The sequence below is a fragment of the Propithecus coquereli genome, unplaced genomic scaffold, assembly GCF_000956105.1.
Source record: "Propithecus coquereli isolate 6110/MARCELLA unplaced genomic scaffold, Pcoq_1.0 Scaffold70, whole genome shotgun sequence".
NCBI classification, from domain to species: Eukaryota; Metazoa; Chordata; class Mammalia; order Primates; family Indriidae; genus Propithecus; species Propithecus coquereli.
In genome coordinates this window covers 2,609,912-2,632,588 of record NW_012153063.1, presented here as the reverse complement: position 1 = coordinate 2,632,588, position 22,677 = coordinate 2,609,912, and the positions used below count along the sequence as shown (strand labels likewise).

The 22,677-nt window shown below is 41.7% G+C and overlaps 1 protein-coding gene across 1 annotated transcript in view; it reads left to right on the top strand.

Moving 5' to 3' along the window:
- PLEKHM3 (pleckstrin homology domain containing, family M, member 3) overlaps positions 1 to 22,677 on the top strand; it is a 161,651-nt gene that overhangs the window by 65,766 nt on the left and 73,208 nt on the right. Inside the window, exon 6 of the mRNA XM_012661224.1 lies at positions 15,843 to 15,906. Within this exon, the coding sequence (XP_012516678.1) occupies positions 15,843 to 15,906 (64 nt within the window). The remainder of the gene's footprint in view (positions 1 to 15,842; positions 15,907 to 22,677) is intronic.

Below are 22,677 nucleotides of genomic sequence, written 5' to 3'. Positions count from 1 at the left end.
TTTTAGAAACAAAATTAGCCAACAATACCTTTAGAGATAAATTTATCCAAAATCAGTATTTAAGGTTCCCTTTGTTTTACCTAAGGCTATGATATCGAAGGTGGGGAAGGCTTAAACAGTGGGGGGAACATGCTGGACACAACTTATCCCTCATCTTACATATCCCTGATAGAAACTATTAATAAAAGAGGGAGGAGTTGATGGGCAATGGGGGAACAGAAAAAAAGCAAGAGAATCCAGTTCTTATCTAGTCGTAAAAGGCATTCTCTCCCTGCCTGGTTTTACCTCGGTATAAGAGTGGCCATTAATCTCCAGCAAGTAGGCCCAACATGCTGAAGACCTGTCAGCACCGTATAAACAGAATAAAGCAAACTGTTAATATTGCTGTCGTGAGCAAACCGAAAACAGACTGATTAATCGTATTGGCGCTCGACCGCCAGGGAGCCAACTTTGGCTGTCGCCTTATTAGGGAAGTCACAGTTTGCTTTTAGGCCTTTCATTATGATGACTGTCCGGTTTTCATCCTCACTGTTTTTGTTATTGTTGTTAAATGAACGCCTTGTTCTTGAACCCATACTGCAAATCTTGACTGGCAGGGGTGATTAGTTTAGAAAAAGTCAGTGTCCTCCCCGAAGCCTAAAATGTTTACAGTGCTGACAATTCACTGTTTCTGAGGACTCCCAGATGGCGGCCCTGCTGAATGAGTTCAAGGCCTAGTTAACTTTTCATGAGAAGAATTATTTACAGTATCCACACGTGAAGGTGCATGAAGAACTCTGTGGAAAATCTTGGCACAGACGGCAATGTCAAGACATGTCTGGCTCAGCAGCCATTAGGGTAGTCTTTGGGAGGGCATTAAGAAGAGCTGGAAAGGGCCTCAGCCCTCTGCATCCTGCTGAACACAGGAACAGGAGGATATATGTAAAACAGAGGCCACAAACAGACACCTCAAGGCCACATTTGGCCAGTAGACATGTTTTGTTTGGCCTTACAGGGATGGCCCCCACCAGGTTTTGAATTTGTGAAATAGTTGCTAACATTTAAATAATCGGGAGTTTTCATGCACACACAAAATGAAGCTTTCTGGTTTCTCTTTCCAGTTCTGATAACATAGGGCTTCATTCTTGTGTAGTAGCAATCGGCTTTAGATGCTTGACTCTCCACTGCGTCATAGCCTCTGCTGCTTCTGTTTGTCTCCCCCGTCCTAATATCACTTGGTATGTAACACATTGCTGCCCTGTCTTTCTTACCCCTAGCCCATTTGATTTATTTATAGTGGTGCCTGGGTCTGTAGGCACTTAAGGTTTTGACCCCAGCTATTTGTAATCCAATATTAAGAATAGAGTTTGCTGATGTCTCAGGTACCAGATCCATAACTCTTATTTCAGTTGGGAGGTCCATCCCGAAAGGTGGCAAAAATCGTAGATGTGGTTCTCTTAAAAGACAATCAATAGCTTATAGAACTAGAAGAAATCACACAGTTCCTCAGAAGACAGGCTGGGGTATCCCAGGGCCTGGGCTGAGCCATCACCACATGCTTTGCAGGCAGCTGCGGTACGGCGACGTGGGGGATTATTACCTGGAGCAGCACCCTGCCGTGATTACCGGTCACCACACGGCTAAGGATTAGAGCTGGGTTACCAAGTCCAGGTGGGACAAACTGAGAAAAAGGAATAAAGTAGAGGCACAAGTGGAGACAGTTTATGGTAGGCTCTGAAGTTAGACTGCCTGAGCTCAGAGCTCACTTCTACCTCTGATGGCCTTCAGAGCCAGTTTTCTCACCTGGAAATGGGAATAATAATAATACCACCTCATAGGGAAAGTCTGAGGATTAAGAAAGTCAATGCGTGGAACAGATCAAGTGCTCGGTAAATGTTAGCTGCCGTGCCTTTCCTTATAGCAGATCCTAATTCAGGAGGAGCCACGAGGTGAGCGTGTGGGAAGAGGAAAAGGGAGAGTGAGCCTGGAAGCACCCCCGAGCCTGGGTTCGGGCTCTGCCACGACTCTCTGTGCAGAGTGGGCAGCATCAGCAGGAGTTACAAGATGTGGACTCTGGCCCACCAGCGGTGATTCGGCAGGGTCCCTTAATCCCCCTCAGCATATTTAATTAATGTCTCACTCTCTAGTTTTCTTGCCCTCACCTATCACTTAAAAACAAACAAACAAACACCTTCTCCTGCTTGTACTATCACTCAAGCTCACATCTTCAGACATTCCTTTTACTGCCAAAATTCTCGGAGATGCCTCCACTTCCTCTTGCCCACTCACTCACTTCTTACCTGGGCCCTTGCAGCCTCACTCAGGACTGCACTTTCCTGACACCCTGACTCCCTGAGGCCCACGTTTCTTTGATCTCCTGGGCATCTGACCGCCCTTTCCCATACGCCTCTCTTCTCCCTGCCTTTCTTTGCACTCTTCCCGTCTGGGTCTCCCCCTCCTCTACCTATGGAGAGAGGTGTGGGCCCCCATATCTTCCTCCAGCTCCCCGGCACTCGGAGTGCCCAGCACTCAGCTGTCTTTCTGCAGGTTCCCTCAGCTCTGGCAGATAGGTAGGAGGGGTGAGCTCTAGTGTTCTGTAGCACTGTACGGTGTCTATTGTTAACAATAATTTATCGTATATTATCAAATAGCTAAAAGAGCAAATTTTCAATATTCCTAACACAAAGAAATCATAAATGTTTGAGGTGATAGACATGCTAATTACACATTTGATTCTTACACATTGTACACATGTATTGAAATATCATACTGTACCCCATAATATGTATAATTATTATGCGTCAATTAAAAATAATACTAAAAAAGAAAGAAGAGAAAGAATCATGACTCTGAAATGCTACATGACTCGCCCAAGGTGACAAAGCCAGTGAGCGGCAACGTCTACACTAGAACCAGGTTTTCTGATGCTTAGATCACGCTGCGTCCCCAGCACATTTGCTGTTGGTGATTCCACAGGAACCACTTTTAATTCTCCTAAAGCTTTGATTGAGGTCGTCTAGAAGAGTGTGAAGGAAGGCAGGGAGGTGGCAGAGTGTGGTGTCCCTTGAGTGAGGGGGCAGGATTGCCGACATGGGCACTCCTGTGCTCATTGGCGAGCTCCATCAGCCTGGAGAACCAGGCACAACAATTGGCATAGCGCCAGCAAGTACATTTGCTATAGGTCAGCATTTGCCAGACCTTTCCGTGTCTCAGACCTGTAAACTTAAAACAAAAATGTGGAGAGACCTATAGCGTTGCCTTATATTTGCCTTTAGCCAAAGCAGAAATAAAAACAAACATAACATGACCGTCTATTCCTCACCATCATTTCACATAAGGACATAGAAACACTAAAAAAAATAGACAAACTGCTTCAGAAATGAGACAGCTTCAGAAATCAGTTTTTAAAATCAAGTAGATTTAAAAATCATTCCAGTGGTTTTTTCCTTATTTCACCTTGGACTACTGAAAACATCACCAGACTGACACCAGCTGTTTGGACTAGCTTTTCCAGAAACCCCAATTTAAGTCATGTTTTCTCTTTTGAGTGTTGTAGTGAAATCCAGTCTAGGGAAATTTATGTGAACGCTTCAGTATTTCCCGTTCTCTGTGATCAAAAATGTGATTTGGAGGCTTGGAGTGCCTGGTAAATCCAACATTTCATTATGATATAAATTTAAAACTAGTGTCTTTCCAACACTAGTTGAAGGCAATAGGCAATGTGAAGTCTATTTTCCCAGTTGCTTGGAGCAGAATTGTGTCAGTTCTCAGGGAACATTTGGTCCTACATGTTTGTCAAGTTTAGTTCTTGGCTTAGACCATTCCAACCAATTTAATGGCTAGACTTGGGAGTCTCAAGAGAATACCAGAACCACCTTTTCCGGTCTCTTGGTCTCATATTTTATTTGAAATTATGATTATATCCAACAGAAGTTACCACTGAAATACCAGCTTTACTGAGTAGTAAGAAATTTTCCATCATAAAGATTCCCATTTTTATGAATACTATTTATTCTGGTGAGTACCAGAAAAAGAGTATGTGTGTGTGTGTGTGTGTGTGTGTGCCCTGTCAGACTCTCATTGCTTCCTCTTCCTTCAAGCAAACTTTAGCAGCTTGCTTAGCTCTTAGGCCAGTCCCCATAAATGTCACTCGATTTACCAAGACTCTCTTCCCACTTCTTCCCTTGGTACACGAGAAAAACAGTCTTTCAGTTCACTGGAGTTGAGGCTAAGCCCAAAGATTTGAATGTCTTTTGAACATCTAATAACATTCCAAACTTAATACGTCCAAAACTGAGCTGCACCTGATACCCTGGCCCCCCACTGCCATTGCCAAGTGCTTCTCCTGCAGGCTTTCCCGTCTGGCTCAGTGGCACCTCCATCCATCCAGTTATTCAGGCCAAACACCTTTCTCTTACATGCCACGTCCAATCCATCAACAAACCCCGTCAGCTTCAGCTTCAAAATATATCCACTTGTCACCACTTTCACTGCTACTGCTTGGGCTCAAGACACCACCAACTTTCACCTGGATTATTGCAGTACCTGATCTCCTGCTCCACCCTTGGCCCCCTTCAGTCTGTTCTTAAGATTATAGCTAGAGTTAACGTATAAATGAGATGATGTCGCTCCTGGCCCAAACTGTCTAATAGCTTCACCGCTCACTCCAAGTCAAAGCCAAGGCTGTACACTGTCTTGGCCCCTGTTACCTCCCTGCCTCATCTCCCATGACTTTCCCCCCATTCACTCTGTTCCAGGCACACTGGCCTTTTTGTTGGTCCTTGGGCACGCCAAGCAGGCTCCTACCTGAGTTTCCATATTTGCTATTCCTTTCCGTGGATAACTGCAGAGCTTGCTTCCTAACCTCCTTCAGGTCTGTGTGCAACTGTTGCTTTAATGGAGCATCTTTGACCACTGTATTTTAAATTGCAGCCAGTGTCCATCTGCCTCCCACCAGCACACACACCTCCTGTCTTCTTTCCCTGCTTCTTACCATATAACATGGTATTTTGATTTTTCTGCCTCCCTCTCTTAGGCTATCATGTATGAATATGGAGGCTGTGCTTTGCTCAACCTATACAACCTATGCAGTGGCTCTACTCTCTCCACTAGATGTAAGCACAAAAGGTTATGCCTTTTATCTGTTTTGCTTACTGCCGTGTCCCCAAGGCCTAGAGTCATACCTGACATAGAGTAGGGGCTAATAAATACTCGTCGAATAAATTAATTAAATGAATGAAGTACTATTACCAAGATGCTGCCCAATTTGGCCAAACTTATTTTTTCCTTATTATGAAAGAATACTGTTCATCATAGAAAACAAAAATTAAAAAGCCACCCATTATCCTACCACTTTGATACATATCCTCCCAGAATCATTTTTCCCCCATTAAAATGATTTTATATTGTACATACTATTTAATTATTATGGGTACATAATAATTGTATATATTTATAGGGTATATGTGAATTTTGATACAGGCATACAATGTGTAATAATTAAATCAGAGTAATTGGGTATCATCACCTCAAGCATTCATTTCTTTGTGTTCCACTCTATTAGTTATTTTAGAGTATACCATGACTCATTGTTGACCATAGTCACTTTGTTGTGCTATCAGATAGTGTTCTATCTAACTATATTTTTACACCTGTTAACTATTGCCACTTTATTCCTCCCGCTCACTACTCTTCCCAGCCTCTGGTAACTATCATGCTTGTACATACTATTTTTTTTGTTTGTTTGAGACAGAGTCTCACTCTATTGCCCGGGCTAGAGTGCTGTGGCATCAGCCTAGCTCACAGCAACCTCAAAGGCCTGGGCTCAAGAGATCCTCCCGCCTCAGTCTCCTCAGCAGCTGGGACTACAGGCACACGCCACCATGCCCCGCTAATTTTTTGTTTATGTTTTTAGTTGCCTGGCTAATTTTTTCTATTTTTAGTAGAAATGGGGTCTTGCTCTTGCTCATGCTGGTCTTGAACTCCAGACCTCAAGTGATCCTCCCACCTCTGCCTCCCGGAGTGGTAGGATTACAGGTGTGAGCCACCTCGCCCGGCCTCTTGTACATACTATTTTTAACTGAGTCATTTCACTTAATATATTGTGAATATCTTTTTGTGTGTGTGTGTGTGAATATCTTTTTATACCAGTTAGTATTTGTCTAAAGGATCATGACTCACTGAGTGAAAATGGTGTTTTGATGTATGAACATACCTATATATCATTGATCTTGGAAGAAGTAAATGGGGATTATTGTTCAGTGTACGCAACAAAAGATTGCATGAGAAATCTAATAATAAATGAACTGGTAGAATCCCTTCATATTAACACCTCTTCTCCCCTCACCCACCTCCAAAAAGTCAGCTGTATTCGGCGGAAGGATTATCTGATACAGAGAGAAAAGATTGCATGCTATTGTGAATCAAATACATTTAATTTAGGAGCCCAGTTTACTAAGAACATATCTCTTAGAGCAGCCTAATTCTTTTTTTTTTTTTTTTTTAAGTTTCCATACACAGCACTGAATAGCAGACTAATTCTTAACACACAATCTACACAGACTGGAACTGCACGTGAGGACCATCTTATTCGCAAGATCTGAGCTCTAAATGTGCAAAGCCTGGTCAATATTGAATTTTAGAAGAATAAGTCCACTTTAGCAATAGTATTGGTGCTAAATTAGTCTTATTAAAGACTAGTAATTATTAGCTCTTCACATGTGTCAGTAACACTTTTTGTTGTAGATGAATACAACTCTTTATGTTCTCTGTATGATTTAAGGTTAGCCAAACTTTTGTGGCTAGTTTTCAAGTTAGCTAATTAAAATGTCATTAGCTGCAGTTGGACCTTTCACCTTAACGGATTAGCTTCATGAATCTATCAGGAATCAGAAACTACTAAAATAGAAAATGTCATTTTGATAGTTTTTCATAGCAACCGTTCTTCCCCTTCTACTTCAAGAATTCTTTTTCCCATGGATGACTTCTAGAAGTATGATTTCAAGTCATCTGTCTTCCTGGTCTCCTAATAGCTCCTCTCTTTTCCTTCATTTTCTCTGGAGATCTCACTCAGCAAATTACGTATACCAGTATCAGCACTCTAAAAGAGAGCTAGCTACAGACTGTCTGCAAAAGTGTCATTCTCCACTAAATAGATTAAAAAACTTTGAAAAAGAACTCTGGAAAGTTATATATTAATTTTACTAAACTGTACACAAACATAGTTCTTTATTGAGAGATCTTTCAAAAAGCTAGGAAGTGATTTTTATCTTATTCTGAGATTAAAATATATATAAATTCTCTCAAATCATTTTATAAAGCTCATTACAGGAAAAGTGTTATATTCTTGCAACTGTTAAACACCTTAAGAATTTGAACTAGGATATATAATAGCTGTGATATAATCTGTCACCTTTATAATCAGACCCCACAATAATCACAACCAAAATTACTGCCCAAGTATTTCTATTTGAGGCTTTAGACTGTTGCTAAGGAACTTCAGCACAATTTCTGAATGAGCGAGTAAAAGAGACTCTTATTTCCCATAACTATCTGCCAAGATATAATATCTGGCGCAATCTTGCCATTTTTTCAGCCAATGAGATTAGCAAAATGAGGTACCTAGAGAAATGATTGAAGCTTGTTTCTTCCACATGGGCTATCAAAATATCTGCCTTTGATTTAAAATTGTTTTTCCATTAGCTCAGAGCATGGCTGGACATATGAGTCCTGTCCACGTCCAGCCTAATGTAACTATTTCAGGAAGAGTTTGCAGCTCATATCAAGAACACCAAATTGCATCTTCCGAGAGATGCTTCATAGTGCTTTTTGCTGATTTCAGTGTGGGTGCATGTGCCCTCCCAAGGAGAGACACTCATTACAAATTACCTACTCTGGAGCACATATTCTTGGAAAACACAGTAATACTACATGAACAAATGGTTTTCCTTTTTAAACTATTCTTTATGCACCTTAATACATATTCTTCCTTTAGACCCTTATCATTTAGAATCAAATTCTGGAGGTTTGCTTTTGGTGTTGTGTTTTCATATTGATCTGACGTGTGTGTGTGTGTGTGTGTGTGTGTGTGTGTGTGTGTGTGTGTTGTGGGTCTTTTTGTTGAAGCCTGTCTAAAATGAGATATTCCCATTATAAACTTTTTTTTTTCATTTTAATCATTGAGTCTTTAAATGCCAGTTTTGCATCTCTAAGAACTGAGCTTCAAGAAAATGGCGACATTATTAAATCTATCAGAATCTTGCAAGGGGTCTACCTACCTCAGAGTTTGACCCAGTCCTTTTTCTCCTGTGAGCATTAGGGCTTGATCGGAGCTGAGTTGAAAGTCCTCAGAAATTAGTCAAGTTAAATGAGTCTTGATTTATTTGACTTAATGTCATGGAACAAAATGGAATGAGGCCCCCGCTACCTTTTCTGTTAAGACTACTGCCTTTGATTTCATAGGCAATTATCTCTGCATTTTTAACCTAAGTACCAGCTGCATAATATAAGGGCTCTGAATCATATATGACCTTTTTCCTTTTTAATTTTCATCTTTTCTCATCTTTCTCATTAGATATATCTATAAATGAAGCCTAAGTTACCTTTCCAGTGTGTCAGGTGATTCTAAAGATGATAAAAAATAGAAAATGTTAGCACTGAAAACAATTGTGCTAGTTGATGTTCCTGATCCTTTATAGGGGTTTCTTCAGTGTTCTTTGGGACCAAGGAACTCAATAGTGCTACCTGCCAGTGATGTGGTTTCCTTTGATGGGTCAGTGAAGTGTGGGGTTGACGCTCCTTATCTCATTTGTCCTTTGGCCATGGTGTCAGGGCCTACCAGATAAGCTTGGATTGGCAGAAGCAGGGCGTCCGTGTGGTAGGCCAACTGCAGAAACGCTGCCAGACCTGGTAATTAATAGGCCTGCAGTGCAATGAGGTCACCTAATGCACAGAAAGCCCTAAACACAGCAGCCTCATCAGAAAACAAAAGGCAACATTCTCCTGTAGCAAGGACCCTGTTTACCAAAGGACTGCTAAGTCAGATAACCTTTAGTTATAGTTTGTAGCTTTTGGTTCCTAATATAGTGAAGTTTGGGGGTTACATTGGAAAAATTATAATTACCTTTTATATCACATTTTAGTAAAAACTTGAATCATTTCAATTAAGAAAATACAATGTGTGTGTGTACATGCGCATGCGTGTGCAAACGCATATGTTTGAAAGAGCATCCAGCTGGGACTACATCCCATTTCCGGTAGGCCTTTCCAGCGCCAGGCTCTGTTAATTATCTCTACTTTTGTGTCTTCAGCTTCTGCCCCTCTACTAACTTCTTCATTTTCACATATAAATATGCCCAAGTCTCTCCCTTCTTAAATAACAAAAATAAAAAAAGATTCCTTTCTTAGTCCTACGTCTTTCTTTAGCTATGGCCCAATTTCCCTCTTTTCCTTTAAAGTTAACTTCTTAAAAGAGTAACCCACAGTTCTCACCCCTCTGCAGTCCGGTTTCCCTCTTCCTCCCCTGAAACCACCCTGTCTGAGGCCACTGATGAGCTGGTGTTGCCAAATCCAGCAGGCACTTTCCAGGCCTCGAGGGTCTTCCTGGTGTCATTTGACCTCTCCACTGCCTCTGACGCAACTGACTCCTTCTTCCTTCATGAAACTCGCTCCGTCCTTGGCTTCTCCGGCACTGGCTCTTCTGCTTTCTCTCCTCCCTGTCAAACCACTCCTCCCCACTCTTCCTCCTGCCTCCACTCCTTACATAGCACTGTTTCACCAGAGACCCATCTTTTCTCATTTCCCAGTTTGTGCAGTCCTGGGCTATCACTCATTTTCATGGCTTCACCTGAAACCTGTAGTCTTGGGGCCCACAAATCTCCTACCTGCACTCACAGGCAACTCTACTGGATATTCCACAGACAGTTACAATCCTCTGCCCCCACATGTGAGCTACCTTTTCCCCCACAAAGACAACTCTACTTTCTTATTCCTGTGTCTGTAAATGGAACTGCCATTTACCTACTTGACCTAGCTAGAAAACTGGGAGCAATCCCAGGCTTCTTCCTGGCCTTCACTTCCTGGGAATCATCATGACCTGGGGATTCTGCCTCAGAAATCTCTCCTGTGGCAGGCCCATTCTCTCCAACCCCAGGGTAACCATTTTCATTCTATTCAGGCCTTCATCATTTCTCATGTTGTTTAAAAAAAAATTTTTCTCTCCCTTCAGTCTCTCCCTCTGTTCCCTTCTGCTGTCAGTGATCTTTTAAAGTCACAAAGCTAACCATGTCATTCTCCTGGAAGCAATTCTATGGCACCCCATCTCTTTTGGGGTAGACTCTTAGCATGGCTTCCAAGACCCCTCATGTCTGGCTATCACCTAACTTTCCAAGCTCAAACCCTGCTGTTTCCCCTCCAAACATGTGCACATAGACAACGCCTTCATCTGCCCAGAGAGCAGGTTCCTGAAACTCTTACACTTCCCAGTCCTGTGCTCTCTCTTACCCTCCTCCTGGAACACCCATCCCTCAGCTTCTTCCCATTAACTCTGACTTGTCAGTTTTCTGAAGCCTGTCCTGACCAGGCATCCTGCAGGCTTTCCTTTCCCTGCACTTGCATCTGCAGAGCTCAGCCCTTTGCGTCTGGGAAACTGGACTGTTGATTTACTTGTCTGCTGATCCTCCTGGGCTGCGTATTCTCTGACATTAAAAAGCTATGTCTTTTCCAAATCGTCAGTGTCCAGCGCAATGCCTGGCACATGTTATGTACCCAGTATCTATTTATTGCAATGAAATGTGTGCTGACTTTAGGTTCTCATGTTAAGGTTTATTTTATTTTATTTATTTTGAGGCAGGGTCTTGCTCTGTTGCCCAGGCTAGAGTGCAGTGGCGTCATCCTAGCTTACTGCCACCTCCAACTCCTGGGCTCAAGCGATCCTCCTGCCTCAGCCTCCAGAGTAGCTGGGACTACAGGCGTGCGCCACCACGCCTGGCTAGTCTTTCTATTTTTTGTAGAGACAGGATCTTGCTCTTGCTCAAGCTGGTCTTGAACTCCTGGCCTCAGGCAGTCCTCCCACCTTGGCCTCCCAAAGTGTGGAGATTACATGCATGAGCCACCACACTCAGCCTGATTTTAGGTTTTTAACCATGGCAACAAGTCACAGAGTTTCATGAGGCTGGGCTTCATTTGCATTAAATTCATGGGAGATGTGGCAATTACAACTGTTTTCTTTAAGAAATGCAAATAATCATTCATTCTTCGTTGAATACAATAATCATAAAATTAATGGTGACATGACTATCTTAAGGAGACACCAAGCTTTGCTTCCTAGGCATGAACAGCTCTCCCACTCCCCAGTCCCTGAAGTGGCTGCAAATTCATCTCTGCATCCCCCTGTGGAGCCCTGTCTTCCCTGCTCAGATCCGCCTAAGGCAGCTTAATGCTACCTGAGCACGCCTTGGTCCCACAGGTTTTCCAGAACCCCTTCTACTATCTGAGGTTAAGGAGAACTTGTCCCAGGGATCCCTGCTTTTCCTATTTCCTAAAGGGCCCCTGTCCCACAGGCTGACTTATAGGATGGAAGCCACAGAAGGGAAAAGCCCTTGGTGCCACCCAGATGGGAAGTTGCCTTGGCCCACACTTTCCTGAGCTTGGCTTCCTTATTTACCTTGGGCCGTGCTTGGTCTGCCTAAAGAAGATATTCAGAGAATGTCCTGCAAATTCAGCCTGCCTTAGGGGGAAGAGGAACTGGCTGCAGCGAGCCTAAGTCATCTGGCCCTGCCTTGGAAACCCTTACCTCCTCTAAGCAGAAGACTGAGTCCCTATCTCTAAATAGCTGCCAAAAAAAATCTTTTTCTTTTTTTTATTTACATTAAAAAGCATTAGTGTAAGAGATGCTTTTTAATTCCTACCAGTCTTAACTCTCAGGAAATTTATTCTCATATTCGACTTCAATGCTTTCATGCTACAAATTCTGTCCTCCAGAGAGAAGAAAAGCTGATTGGCATTATCTGTCTTGAAAGTCTGTGTGGTTAATGGCCACCACTAAATCTTTTGGACACAACATCTCCAGACACAATAAGCTTGGTTTCTTTATCTTTTCTGCCTATATCGCATTTTCCAGTTCTTTGTGTCTGTTATGACTGACCTCATGTAAATTATAGTATTAGACACCAAAGAGGGATACAGGGAGAAAGTAGACAAGTGCTTCTGGAGGGGCTTAGAATGTCTTCCAAAGGCAGAGAGAAAATAAACATGTGAAATATATTTACACACATAGAAACATTAAATAAATACATAGCTAATTTTAGCTGTACTGTACAAATAATGCTGAGAGAGTATTAGAGATGACTGTGACCAAAGCTGGTCTATTGTTGTGAGAAGAATAATGAACAACGTTTGGAAGCAAGAAGAACCCAGACTACTAAGGCAAAACTGGAAATTCTCTTTGTTGCTCATCAATCATGTTCATTGAAGTATTCATGTCCAGCACTTAGCACAACACCTGGCTTATTTGAGCACTCAATAAGGGTTTGTTGGCTGTGTGATAACTCACTGGCTATCATACTCTAGGAAGGGCGTACCGGCATGGCTTGCTTTGTAAATTTGTAAATAATTCTTATATCCTATTTACTCCAGTCATAGAAATATTACGATTTTAAAGCAGAAAGAACTTTAAGTAACAAAACATTATTGATATGCTATCCTACATTTGTTCCTGCTGTAGATCAATTATCTTTCGAAAAGATTATTCCTTCCATTCAACTGCCCCCAAATACCCTCTGTCCCCTGTATTATCGTATACTTCTGCCCTCGTAGCCCCCTGAAAGACTATGTCATAGGTTTCCTTGTCTGCACATATGTTTGGGTCTCAAGTCTCCTCACAGATGCTTAAATCTACTAGACAACAACAATAAAACAACAATCCATGCAATGTTGGATTCCGGATTGGATCCTGGACAGATAAGGCATTTTTGTGACATAACTGGTGAGATCTGAATGAAGTCTATAATGTGCATAAGGGTTAATTTCTTAGTTTTGATCAATGTGCTGTGGTTATATAAGATGTAAACATTAGGGGAAGCTGGTGAAGGGTACAGGGATGAACATTTTACAAAAAAAAAAAAAGAGGAAATGTTAGTACACGTGAACTGAAGTACACGTGGACATCCTGGTTATTTTCAAAACATAATTTTTCAAGTATGAGAACATTGCAGACCACCAACATTGTAAGGTAAACAAAGTAAAAACAAAACCTGTCCCTGCTCAGCCCCTTTCCTATTCAGGTTTCTCCTGGGTCCCTTCCATCCACTCCCGCAGCTCCGCCTGTGCCCTCTGTGCTGAGGTCAGAAGTGTCCCTGGCTTTTCCACGTCTCAGTCCCACAGCTGTACTTGCTGCCCCCCCACAAGCACTGGATATCGGGCACATGTAAAACCCAGCCCTTCATTCCCTCCCCCGACAGCCTGCCCTCTGTTGGCCAATGGCGTAACCATTCTGATACCCGCGCTGGATGCTTCAGGATCATTTTGACTCCTTTCTCCCTTTTCACTCATTCTAAACATTCTCAGCTCTTTTTGTCAAAGTCTCTTGTATCTACCCACCTATTCCTTTCACTATCCCCTTGTTATTACCCTAGAATAGACCCTCGAGTGCCTTGTCAGGGATACCTGCCTGTAGTCTCTCCACCTTCCCTACCGCCTTCAGAAAGAGGGCACGACAGAGGGCATCGGCGTGACTTTCCTGTTTAAAAAAAGCATCAGTGGCTCTATATTGCTACTGGCCTGAACAGTAAGAAACACCTACCTAGAAAAGACATGCACGATATAGCTAAATTAGACGGTCAACTCAAGCCACCTCCCTCCTTCTGCCACCCCCAACCTAAGAAAATGGAAGGAGCACAGAGTCAGAAAGTCCTGGCCTTGAATCTGAACTTTGTTACCTTGGCAAATTAGTCTTTGCTTCTGAGCCTCAGTTCCCTCTTGTGTAAAATGGAGGCTGTACTTACCATACAGGGCCATTTTGAGGATAAACGAAATGATGTATGTCATGTGCCAAGCTCAAAGTATGCTGCTCTTCTTGTTATTGGTGCTTAACCCTAGGGTGCCGTGAGGAATAGTTCTCTTGCTCATCTCTGCCATGTGTGCGTGTTATTGAAAATGGAGGCCGGTTACATCTCACTGTGGGACCATGGTCTACCTTCCACACCAGGCACCTTTCTGTAGGGAAGCTAATCCCAGGTGGAGGAATTGAGCACATTCCCTATACCCTACCCAGCTGTGCTGGGACTGTGCTCTGCTTCCTGCCGCAGGTGCAGCCCCGAACCATTACAGTTAGAGGGAGCCCAGCCTTAGGAACTGTATTCTGTTTCCCAGAATATAATGCCCTTGTCATTCACTTGGTGTGTCTCATTCCTGTGGGTGAAGCAGTGCTTCTCAGCAGAGTTCTTCAGTGCCTATCCTACTTTCCAGGAGAGCTCCAAACTAGAATACACTTACCCCAGCACTCCGTGGGGTCAGTACTTTGTCACATTGATTCAATGATCCATATTCAGTGGCCTGGTACAGTGCCTGGTATTCAATTTGTGCTTCATCAATATTGGATGGATGGAAGGATGAATGATTTAACCTCTAGGATTTGGCAACAATGCGTACTTGATTGCTGTACTAATCACCAGGAAAGGTTTTGTTTCATTTTAACACTGAATTTTGGGCTGTACCCACGCATATACCCTGTCATTTTCTAAAAGCTCCCCAAATGATTCTAATAGAGAAACAGGGTTGGAATCCACCATGTTAGGCCATTTTAAAAATATGTTCCCCATGCATAACTCTCACCATTTGCGATTACCACATCGTATTATAATGAGCAGTTTATGCGTCTTTCCCTCACTTGACTTTATGCTCCTGAACTCAGATACTGAGTTCATAATTGTCTTCCCAGTGCCTGGCACAGTGCTTGGCATATAATGGACAATCACAAATGTTAATTGAATAAATTGATGATTTCTTTCACTTAAAACAGAAGAAAATTGCATAGTACCACATAAGACAGAGAGTGAGAATGCTAGCACCAGGAGTTTTGTTTTGGATTTAGTTTGTATGTATGGTGTCTTCCAACCATCTGCACTTTGGTACCTGTCTGCTTGCCCATAATGGATCGTTCTTTCCTGTTCATTCGCTGTCAGCTATCCAGATGCTGTGATCTGACAGCAGATATCAGACTTTGTTGAGGTGTCCCAATTTAAAATATTTTGTCCCATTATTCCCATCTATACCTAGGTTCTAAAAATTACCATCAGTATACATGTAAAAGTATAACACATGTAATGTGATGCTCAGTTCCACAGCTCCCCATTAATGAGGGCCATAGAAGCCTTTAGACACACAGGTTGCAACTCCAATTTTTCTCCCTAAAATCAGTTTATTTAGATATAGAATAATACACCTAGAAAGATATTTAAAGACATCATGTCCAATCACCCTTATTCTTCAGTGAAGAAGCTGAAGCCAGTTGGATTTGGGGACTTGTCCAAGATCATATAGCTTGTTAGGGACAAAGCTGGTAGAAGAAAGCTGATGTTCTGGTCCTCGGGCCTGGACCACTACACAGTACTCGTAGCATTTCAGATTACATTAGAAATCAAAGATCAAACTTTTACTTCCATTCTGGTATCTGTGTTAGGAAGAAAAATATCTGAGAAAAGGAAATTATTACAGGTTTCTCAGAGGGTATGGGGAAGAGGAGAATAGGTGGAAAGGGGAGAGGAGCAGAGGAAAAGAATTCTTGAATGAGACTTTGAAACTTAACAGAAAAAAGTGTGTTTTGTGGCAGAACCACAGTTCACTTGTATATCTGCCCTTGTTTTCAGAATTTTCCCCAGAGAATACCTCCTTCAACAGATCCACCTGTATTCCCTCGCCGACCTGCAGCAGGTAAGTGCTCAGAGGGGCCATTTCATTTTTGTTCTGTTTCTGTCGATTATGGTCTTGGCACTGAATTCCACCATCATGGGGTAGTTTTCATCATAAGCCCTGGTACTCAGTTAATTTCTATTCAGAACAGGGAGTGGGGGGCGGAATTTAGCATAAAAAGATATTATAGGACAACAAATGTTGGCAAGGATGTAGAGAAACTGGAGCTCTCATACCTTGCTGGTGGGAATGTAAAGTGGTACAGCCACTTTGGAATACAGTTTGGCAGTTTCTCAAAACATTAAACATAGAGTTACCATATGACCCAGCAATTCTACTCCTAGGTGTATCCCCAAGAGACCTGAAAACCTATGTCCACGTAAAAACTTGTACACAAATGTTCAGAGCAGCATTATTCATCATAGCAAAAAAGTGGAAACAACCCAAATGTTCAACTGATGAATGGATGAACAAAATGTTGTGTATCCATATAATATTTATTATTCAGCTGTAAAAAGGAGTGGAGTACTGATTACTGATTGATGCATGCGACAACATAGACGAACCTTGAAAATATCGTGCTAAGTGAAAGCCAGACAGAAAAGAATATATAGTGTATTATTTAACTTAAATGAAATGCCCAGAATAGGCAAATCCACAGTGACAAAAAGTACATTCGTGGTTGCCAGGGCCTGGGGAGGGCAGAGGAATGAGGAACAAATGCTAATGCACGCGTGGTTTCTTTGGGGCTGACGAAAGTGTTCTGGAATTAGATGGTGGTGATGGTTGCACAACCTTGTAAATATACTAACAACCACTGAATTGTTTACTTTAAAAGAGTGAATTTCATGGTATGTGAATTATATCAATAAAAAATTATATGTAGAAAAAAGATGTAAAAGGTAATGAATATATTAAGTTTAATAAAATATAGCAGAGCACATAACAATCAAAATCAGCTATTTATACTTTTATTAGCACATGTCCTTTTAATGATTGACCAGGTTAGCAGCCAGGAAGAAACTGACCTTTTGTTGTGTTCAGCTCCAAGCCTGAATATGTTACCTTTGGTTAATCATTTAAATCAACAACTTACTCCCTAAGAAGCTGTTAGACACTAAATGATTCTCTCAGGAGTCAATTAAAAAAAAACAATTGTGACAACTTTCAGAACATCTCAGACTGCTGTGATTCTGTTCCTTTGTTGTTGTTTTCCTCTCTGGTGATTTTATCCAGAAGAAATTAGGTCAACTTAAAAACCGTGCTCATATCCTTCAGTCATTTTTCAGACTTTAAATTACTTTTCAAGGTTTTTTTAAAAATGTCTTTTTTTCCCCTTAATTTGAAAACTTAAGACTTTTGTGTTCTGTTTGCATTCCCCCCACACACACACCCAGAGGTAGGAAATTTATTTTAAATGGCAGGAATGATTTTAGAGCATTTAGTTGAAGGGGCTGAGAGGAGACCAGGGCTTTGCTTTCCACTTGGGTGTCAAGTTTAAGCTTAACTCGCACAGCACTGGCCACCCCAACTCCCTTGGTCCTGCCTGCCCTTACTGCATCGTCAAGCAGCGGTGATTCGCTGGCTGGGCTGGAAAGGGGTATATTTTTAATTACAATTGTCCGGTGGTGTTCAGGGGGAAGCATTGGTTAAAACACCCATTATACATTTGTCTATTTTCCAGAGTCTATCTGATCATAGTTATCTGAGGACACAGACTCTATCACTTGAGAAGTATGTTTAAAGGCCCGGAACATTCTTGTAAAGGTGGTTTAAAATAGAATGGGTGGGCTCCAAAGTGAGTACTCTTTGAGGAAGCCTTTCAAAAAAGAGTTTTGATATCCGATGAAGAGAAAAAATCAGAGTAATTCCTTATTCATTTTAGGGTGTCAGAGTAGTGTATCCATTTGGAATAACGAAGCCTGCTTTTTCAGGCTTCCTGTATCCTGCTGTCTTTTTTTTTTTTTTTCCCTTTCTTTTTTCCCCCTTGTAATAATCAAACCATACGTGCCAAGCAGCTTACTTAAATCAGTGGCAGCGGTATTCTTGGTGGGCCGAGCCATTAGCCCCAGAGCCCCGTAAGCAGCTTAATCAGTTTTCAGCCTCGGTAGTAAAGTGATCAAGGCAATCACCAGCTTATCAAACTCCCTGTGGGCGGGGCGGCTGGAGCTCAATGCCTCCATTTACTTAACAACTCACTCTAACCTGGTTCTTTGTGCCTGGCTCTCAGAGCCCCAAACTTATCATATTTAGAGGAAGTTTAATTCAATTACTTTTTCTGCCTGAGGTGGGTTAAATTGGATTTAGCTTTTGATCTGTCTACATGTTGACTATCAGCACTGAAAGGCACCCTCTCTCCCCGTCTTCCCTTGGTTTCTGAGTAAATAACAAGCATGCTTTCTAGATCTGAATTGTTCTTACAAATATGTAAGGGAAGGGACAAAAGGAGAAAGGGAAAAAAAATACTATTGCTTTGTGAAAGAGCATGTAGTGGTAGCAGGAAACCCTACCTACCTGACAGCCACCAGCGCCAGGGTGTCCTGCACCGTTCTGGCCTCTGCTGGCCCGTTTCATCATCCTGTGTCATGTCAGTTTCAGGACTTTTAGAGTAGATTATTTCTCCCTGTTTGATTCCCCTCCTCACTGCTAAAAGTTTCTATGAAAGCAGATCTTTCTGTCATATAAAATAACTATAGAAAAGGATTTTTGGTGTACAGGATTTGCACAGAAGAAGAAGATAAACTAAAGCAAGTGATTGGAGACGTCTAGATCCTAAATAATAATACAGATATTCTTCCTAAACACACAGATTCTTTTCTACAAATTTCTCTTAAGTGAATTTGATTTTTCCCATTAGCTTTGATTTAAAAAAACAAAACATAGAAATTTTCCTCTCTGAAAAGAAAAAAAAAAGAATTTAATAAACATGGTAAAGGAAGATATATAACTTATAGATAACTTTAAAATAATATAGTACACAAAGCACTAATGATACTTAAAGGTGCTGAAAGAATTCTACTACCAAAAAAAATTTGCAATCTTCTTGTCTCTCTCTGGTTTCATGTTTATAGTAACAATCCCTAAAATTGAGCGGAGACTCTATTCAACAATTCGGCTAAAGATTTCAAGCTACCTTAGTGCTTCTGTTGTCACATTCAAGACAGTTTTCCCTCCTCTTCTCCTTATTTGAATGTACTGTCCTCTTTTCATGCATTCTCCCTTCCTGTTGTACACTCGGATGTGAGAAGAAAAAAAAAATAGCAGGAACTGACAATTGCTTAGCAAAGGAGATTCCCTCCAGTTGCTCTGAGTTCTATAGTTGCCTGCCCACTGGTCACTGAGTGACAATTATTAGCAAAATTTATGCTGATACTAAGTCCCTAATTATCTATTTATTTCACCATTGATTGAATTGCTCACTGGGTATTACTAGCATATTGAAAAGGTATTAGTGGAATAGCACATAGTCATTTTCTGACTGGAATCAGCTGGCAGCATTTAGCCGTAACACGTACGACAGGGCCAAGTGCTCCTAGCCTAGTAGCAGGACCAAGGAAGGGGCCTAACTTAGGGGCAGTGGCTCTCCAAATCCTAGGAGCTCTGGGTGCACCGCCTTGATTCATTCATTTCTTTAGTTTGGAATTCTGGGTGAATTTCTGTTCAGCAAAGTAGCTATTGTTAGACAAACATATTCAGTCCATGTTCTTTGAATGTAAATCTAACCAAATATACTTTTTAATTATTTTTTAAATAAAATCTTACAAACATTCTTTCAGGAGATGTGAATGCACAGCGGTTTTTTTTTAACTGAGAAAGCAGTTCCCAATAAAGGATTTAGTAGGCAATGACTAAGAATATATGAATGAATGAACAAGTATTGGTCCATTCCTTAGTTTCCCCATATTTTGAATGGGGAAACTAAGGCACTTCTTTTTAAGAGCTTTCTCTTGGTTTGCTACTTCGAGAAGGAAAAATAGAATAGAATTTATGTTTTGTTATTTTCAGTCTATTCAGCAGTATTACAAATCCATGGGAAGGTTTTAAGACAGAAATACAATAAAAAGGTATGTTCATATGAGATAGCAGGAACAGTACCATAATTCTCAGTGCCTTAACTTTCTGTATTAACTGTCCCCTTTCCCTGCAAAATATGTAACAACACATCTCCTTACTCACTTCCCGTTGGCTCTTTTAACAGTGATAAAAAGGCTCCTAATTTTGCCAGTAGAATACATTAGTATAAGTAAATTAATGGTCAAGAGTTCTTAGTTGTTCTTAAGGAACAAATCAGAACCCTGGTTTAATATGTCACTCCTTTGGACTATGTAAACGATAGGAGAATTCTTCTGAAGTTCCTTCTACTTGCTGAAAGAAAAGGTCAGGTTTGACTTCTAAATTTTGGCTACCTGTGCTCTTGTGACAAAACCTAAAATGTATATTAATGACCAACTCTTCTGGTGTTACGCACCTTTGGGGCATATGTAAGTTAAGCATTGAATGATTCTATTTGTGGCGATTTCTGAGAAAGGATACTGGATGATCCCATGGGTGAGGCAGTTGGTTAGAGTGGCCCTTCCACCCCCACCACTTCACCCCCAACACACACCCCTTTCTGGTGAGACAAACTAAGGAGCTGATTTTCCCATTATTTACCTTCCCTGGGCCCTAAATTTCCAAACTAGATTCTACCTTTAGGTTAAAGCAATTTAGTTTCTAGTTAATATGAAATATATTACTGGAGAAAAATAAATTATTATTTTGGCACAAATCCATTTGTCTTACTAATGAGTTGAAAACACAGCATGATATTTGGGGGGAGACATTTCAACAGATAAGTTTTAATGAAGGAGAAAAGATGGAAAATTCTAGAATTTGAGTATTTACTAAAGAGTTTTGAATTGGGAAGGATGCCAGCAGGGAGGACCCACAGCATTCAAGAGCCGTGAAAAGAGAGAGGAGTAACCAAATGCACACAGCATTTCTGGAGTTGCCTGGAACTGTCTGAACTATTCGTTTTATACTAAAGCAACAAACACTTAGCAACTGACATAACTTACAGAGCATGCAAATGTTGAGTGAATTGATGAATGGATGGATGAATACGTATATACATACATACATATACTATCCTGAACTCACTAGTTCTCTCCCCTCTAATAGCAAAGCAAACTAATTAATTTGAAGTTAGCTCCTAATCAAAACAGAATTAGAAATGCTGATCTGTGAAATAATAATGCACAGAATTCTAAAACCAAATAAAAAGTTCTAAATAATAGTGAGTTGTTCTGTGTTGCAAACTTTCTGAACTCTAACCATTCCTGAACAGCTAACTTTTCAGTTAAAGTTTTTGCCAGTCCCTCATACCCTTAGAGCTTGGAAATTGTCCTCTGTGTGACCTAAACATTTGTCAAAATTGGCCCCTGAAAGTAATAATACAAACAGTGGGCCCACCTCGAAGATTTCCTAGTGTTTTCTAGCTAGTGCTTAAGATCACCAAAAGGCAATGTTTAAGGCGTTTTGAGGCCACTTTTTAACAACATAGTTTGCTGAATTCTTCTTCAAGAAAGTTATGTGAGTTGTTTTGCATGGCCCTGCCCCACCAAGCAAACACATAATCAGAGAATGTTTTTCTCTGTGGGCGCTCTTCACAGTCAGCAGACAAAGGCCGGGCCTAAGTGGGCACCCAGTGCAGCTGCCCTTTCACCGAAGAAGTAACAGGTGATGACCTTTATTCACACGGCGGTTGACGTCTTTGAATCCACAGCCCACAGGAACACAGCGCCTCAATGCCCACAGCCAAGTCACCAGTCCCAAGCCTCAGGAGCTGGAGGAACATTTATTCACAGCCTCTCAGCAGCCCTGATCCGAGCACCATTGTCCATCCAGGCGTTAGCAAGCAGGATAACTAATTAGGAGCATTCGGATTTAACAAGCAGAAAAACAAAGCGTGACAGCTCGCCTGTGTTGTTCCACGGCCAGTGCCTGGGCCGCTGCAGCCGGCACTGCCTTCAGAAACCCCTGAACATAATCTGGGGTGAGACAGGAGTGAGGACTCCATTAAAATATCACTAAATCTCTGTTAGCTATTGGAGCCAGGGTTGTTCCAGCCACTTAATGAGCTAGGAAAGAGGACCATAAGTTATCTGGGGAACAAATCATGCCTCTTAAATAAGTGAGTTTTTAAAAAATGAATGCACATTTCCTTCGAAGATCTTTCTAGGGTGGAAGGAAGGGAACGAATGTTACTCTAAAGTCTTGACAGCAGAGCGAATGGAGAAGTGCTCTTTCTCAGGGGAGCAGGTGTATCTTGAGTGGGTGCTGAACAGTTCACGCCTCATGCTCAGTCTCCCAGGGGGCTTCAGATCTTGTGGGGAGGGGCACTTGCTAAGTGCCAAGACTAGAGCTGGGTCTTCTGACACCTTACCTGCAGCCTTTGGCATCTTCACCACCTGCTGATACTAACTACTGGGTTTCTAGTGTTGTGGTGGTGGGGCCAGTTAGCTGAGCGGGTTAGAGCAGGTGATGGTGCAGATTGCTCTTCGTGCAAGCTGGTTAGTCTTTGCCCAGAGAAAACATCTCGTTCTGCAAACCCAGGCAGCACAGCTGACTCTGATCAGTCCACAGTTCATTAAAGGATTGGGAGACGCCGGGCACAGTGGTTCACGCCTGTGATCCTAGTACTCTGGGAGGCCGAGGAAGGCGGATTGTTTGAGCTCAGGAGTTCAAGACCAGCCTGAGCAAGAGTGAGACCCCCCCATCTCTACTAAAAAAATAGAAATTAGCTGGGCAACT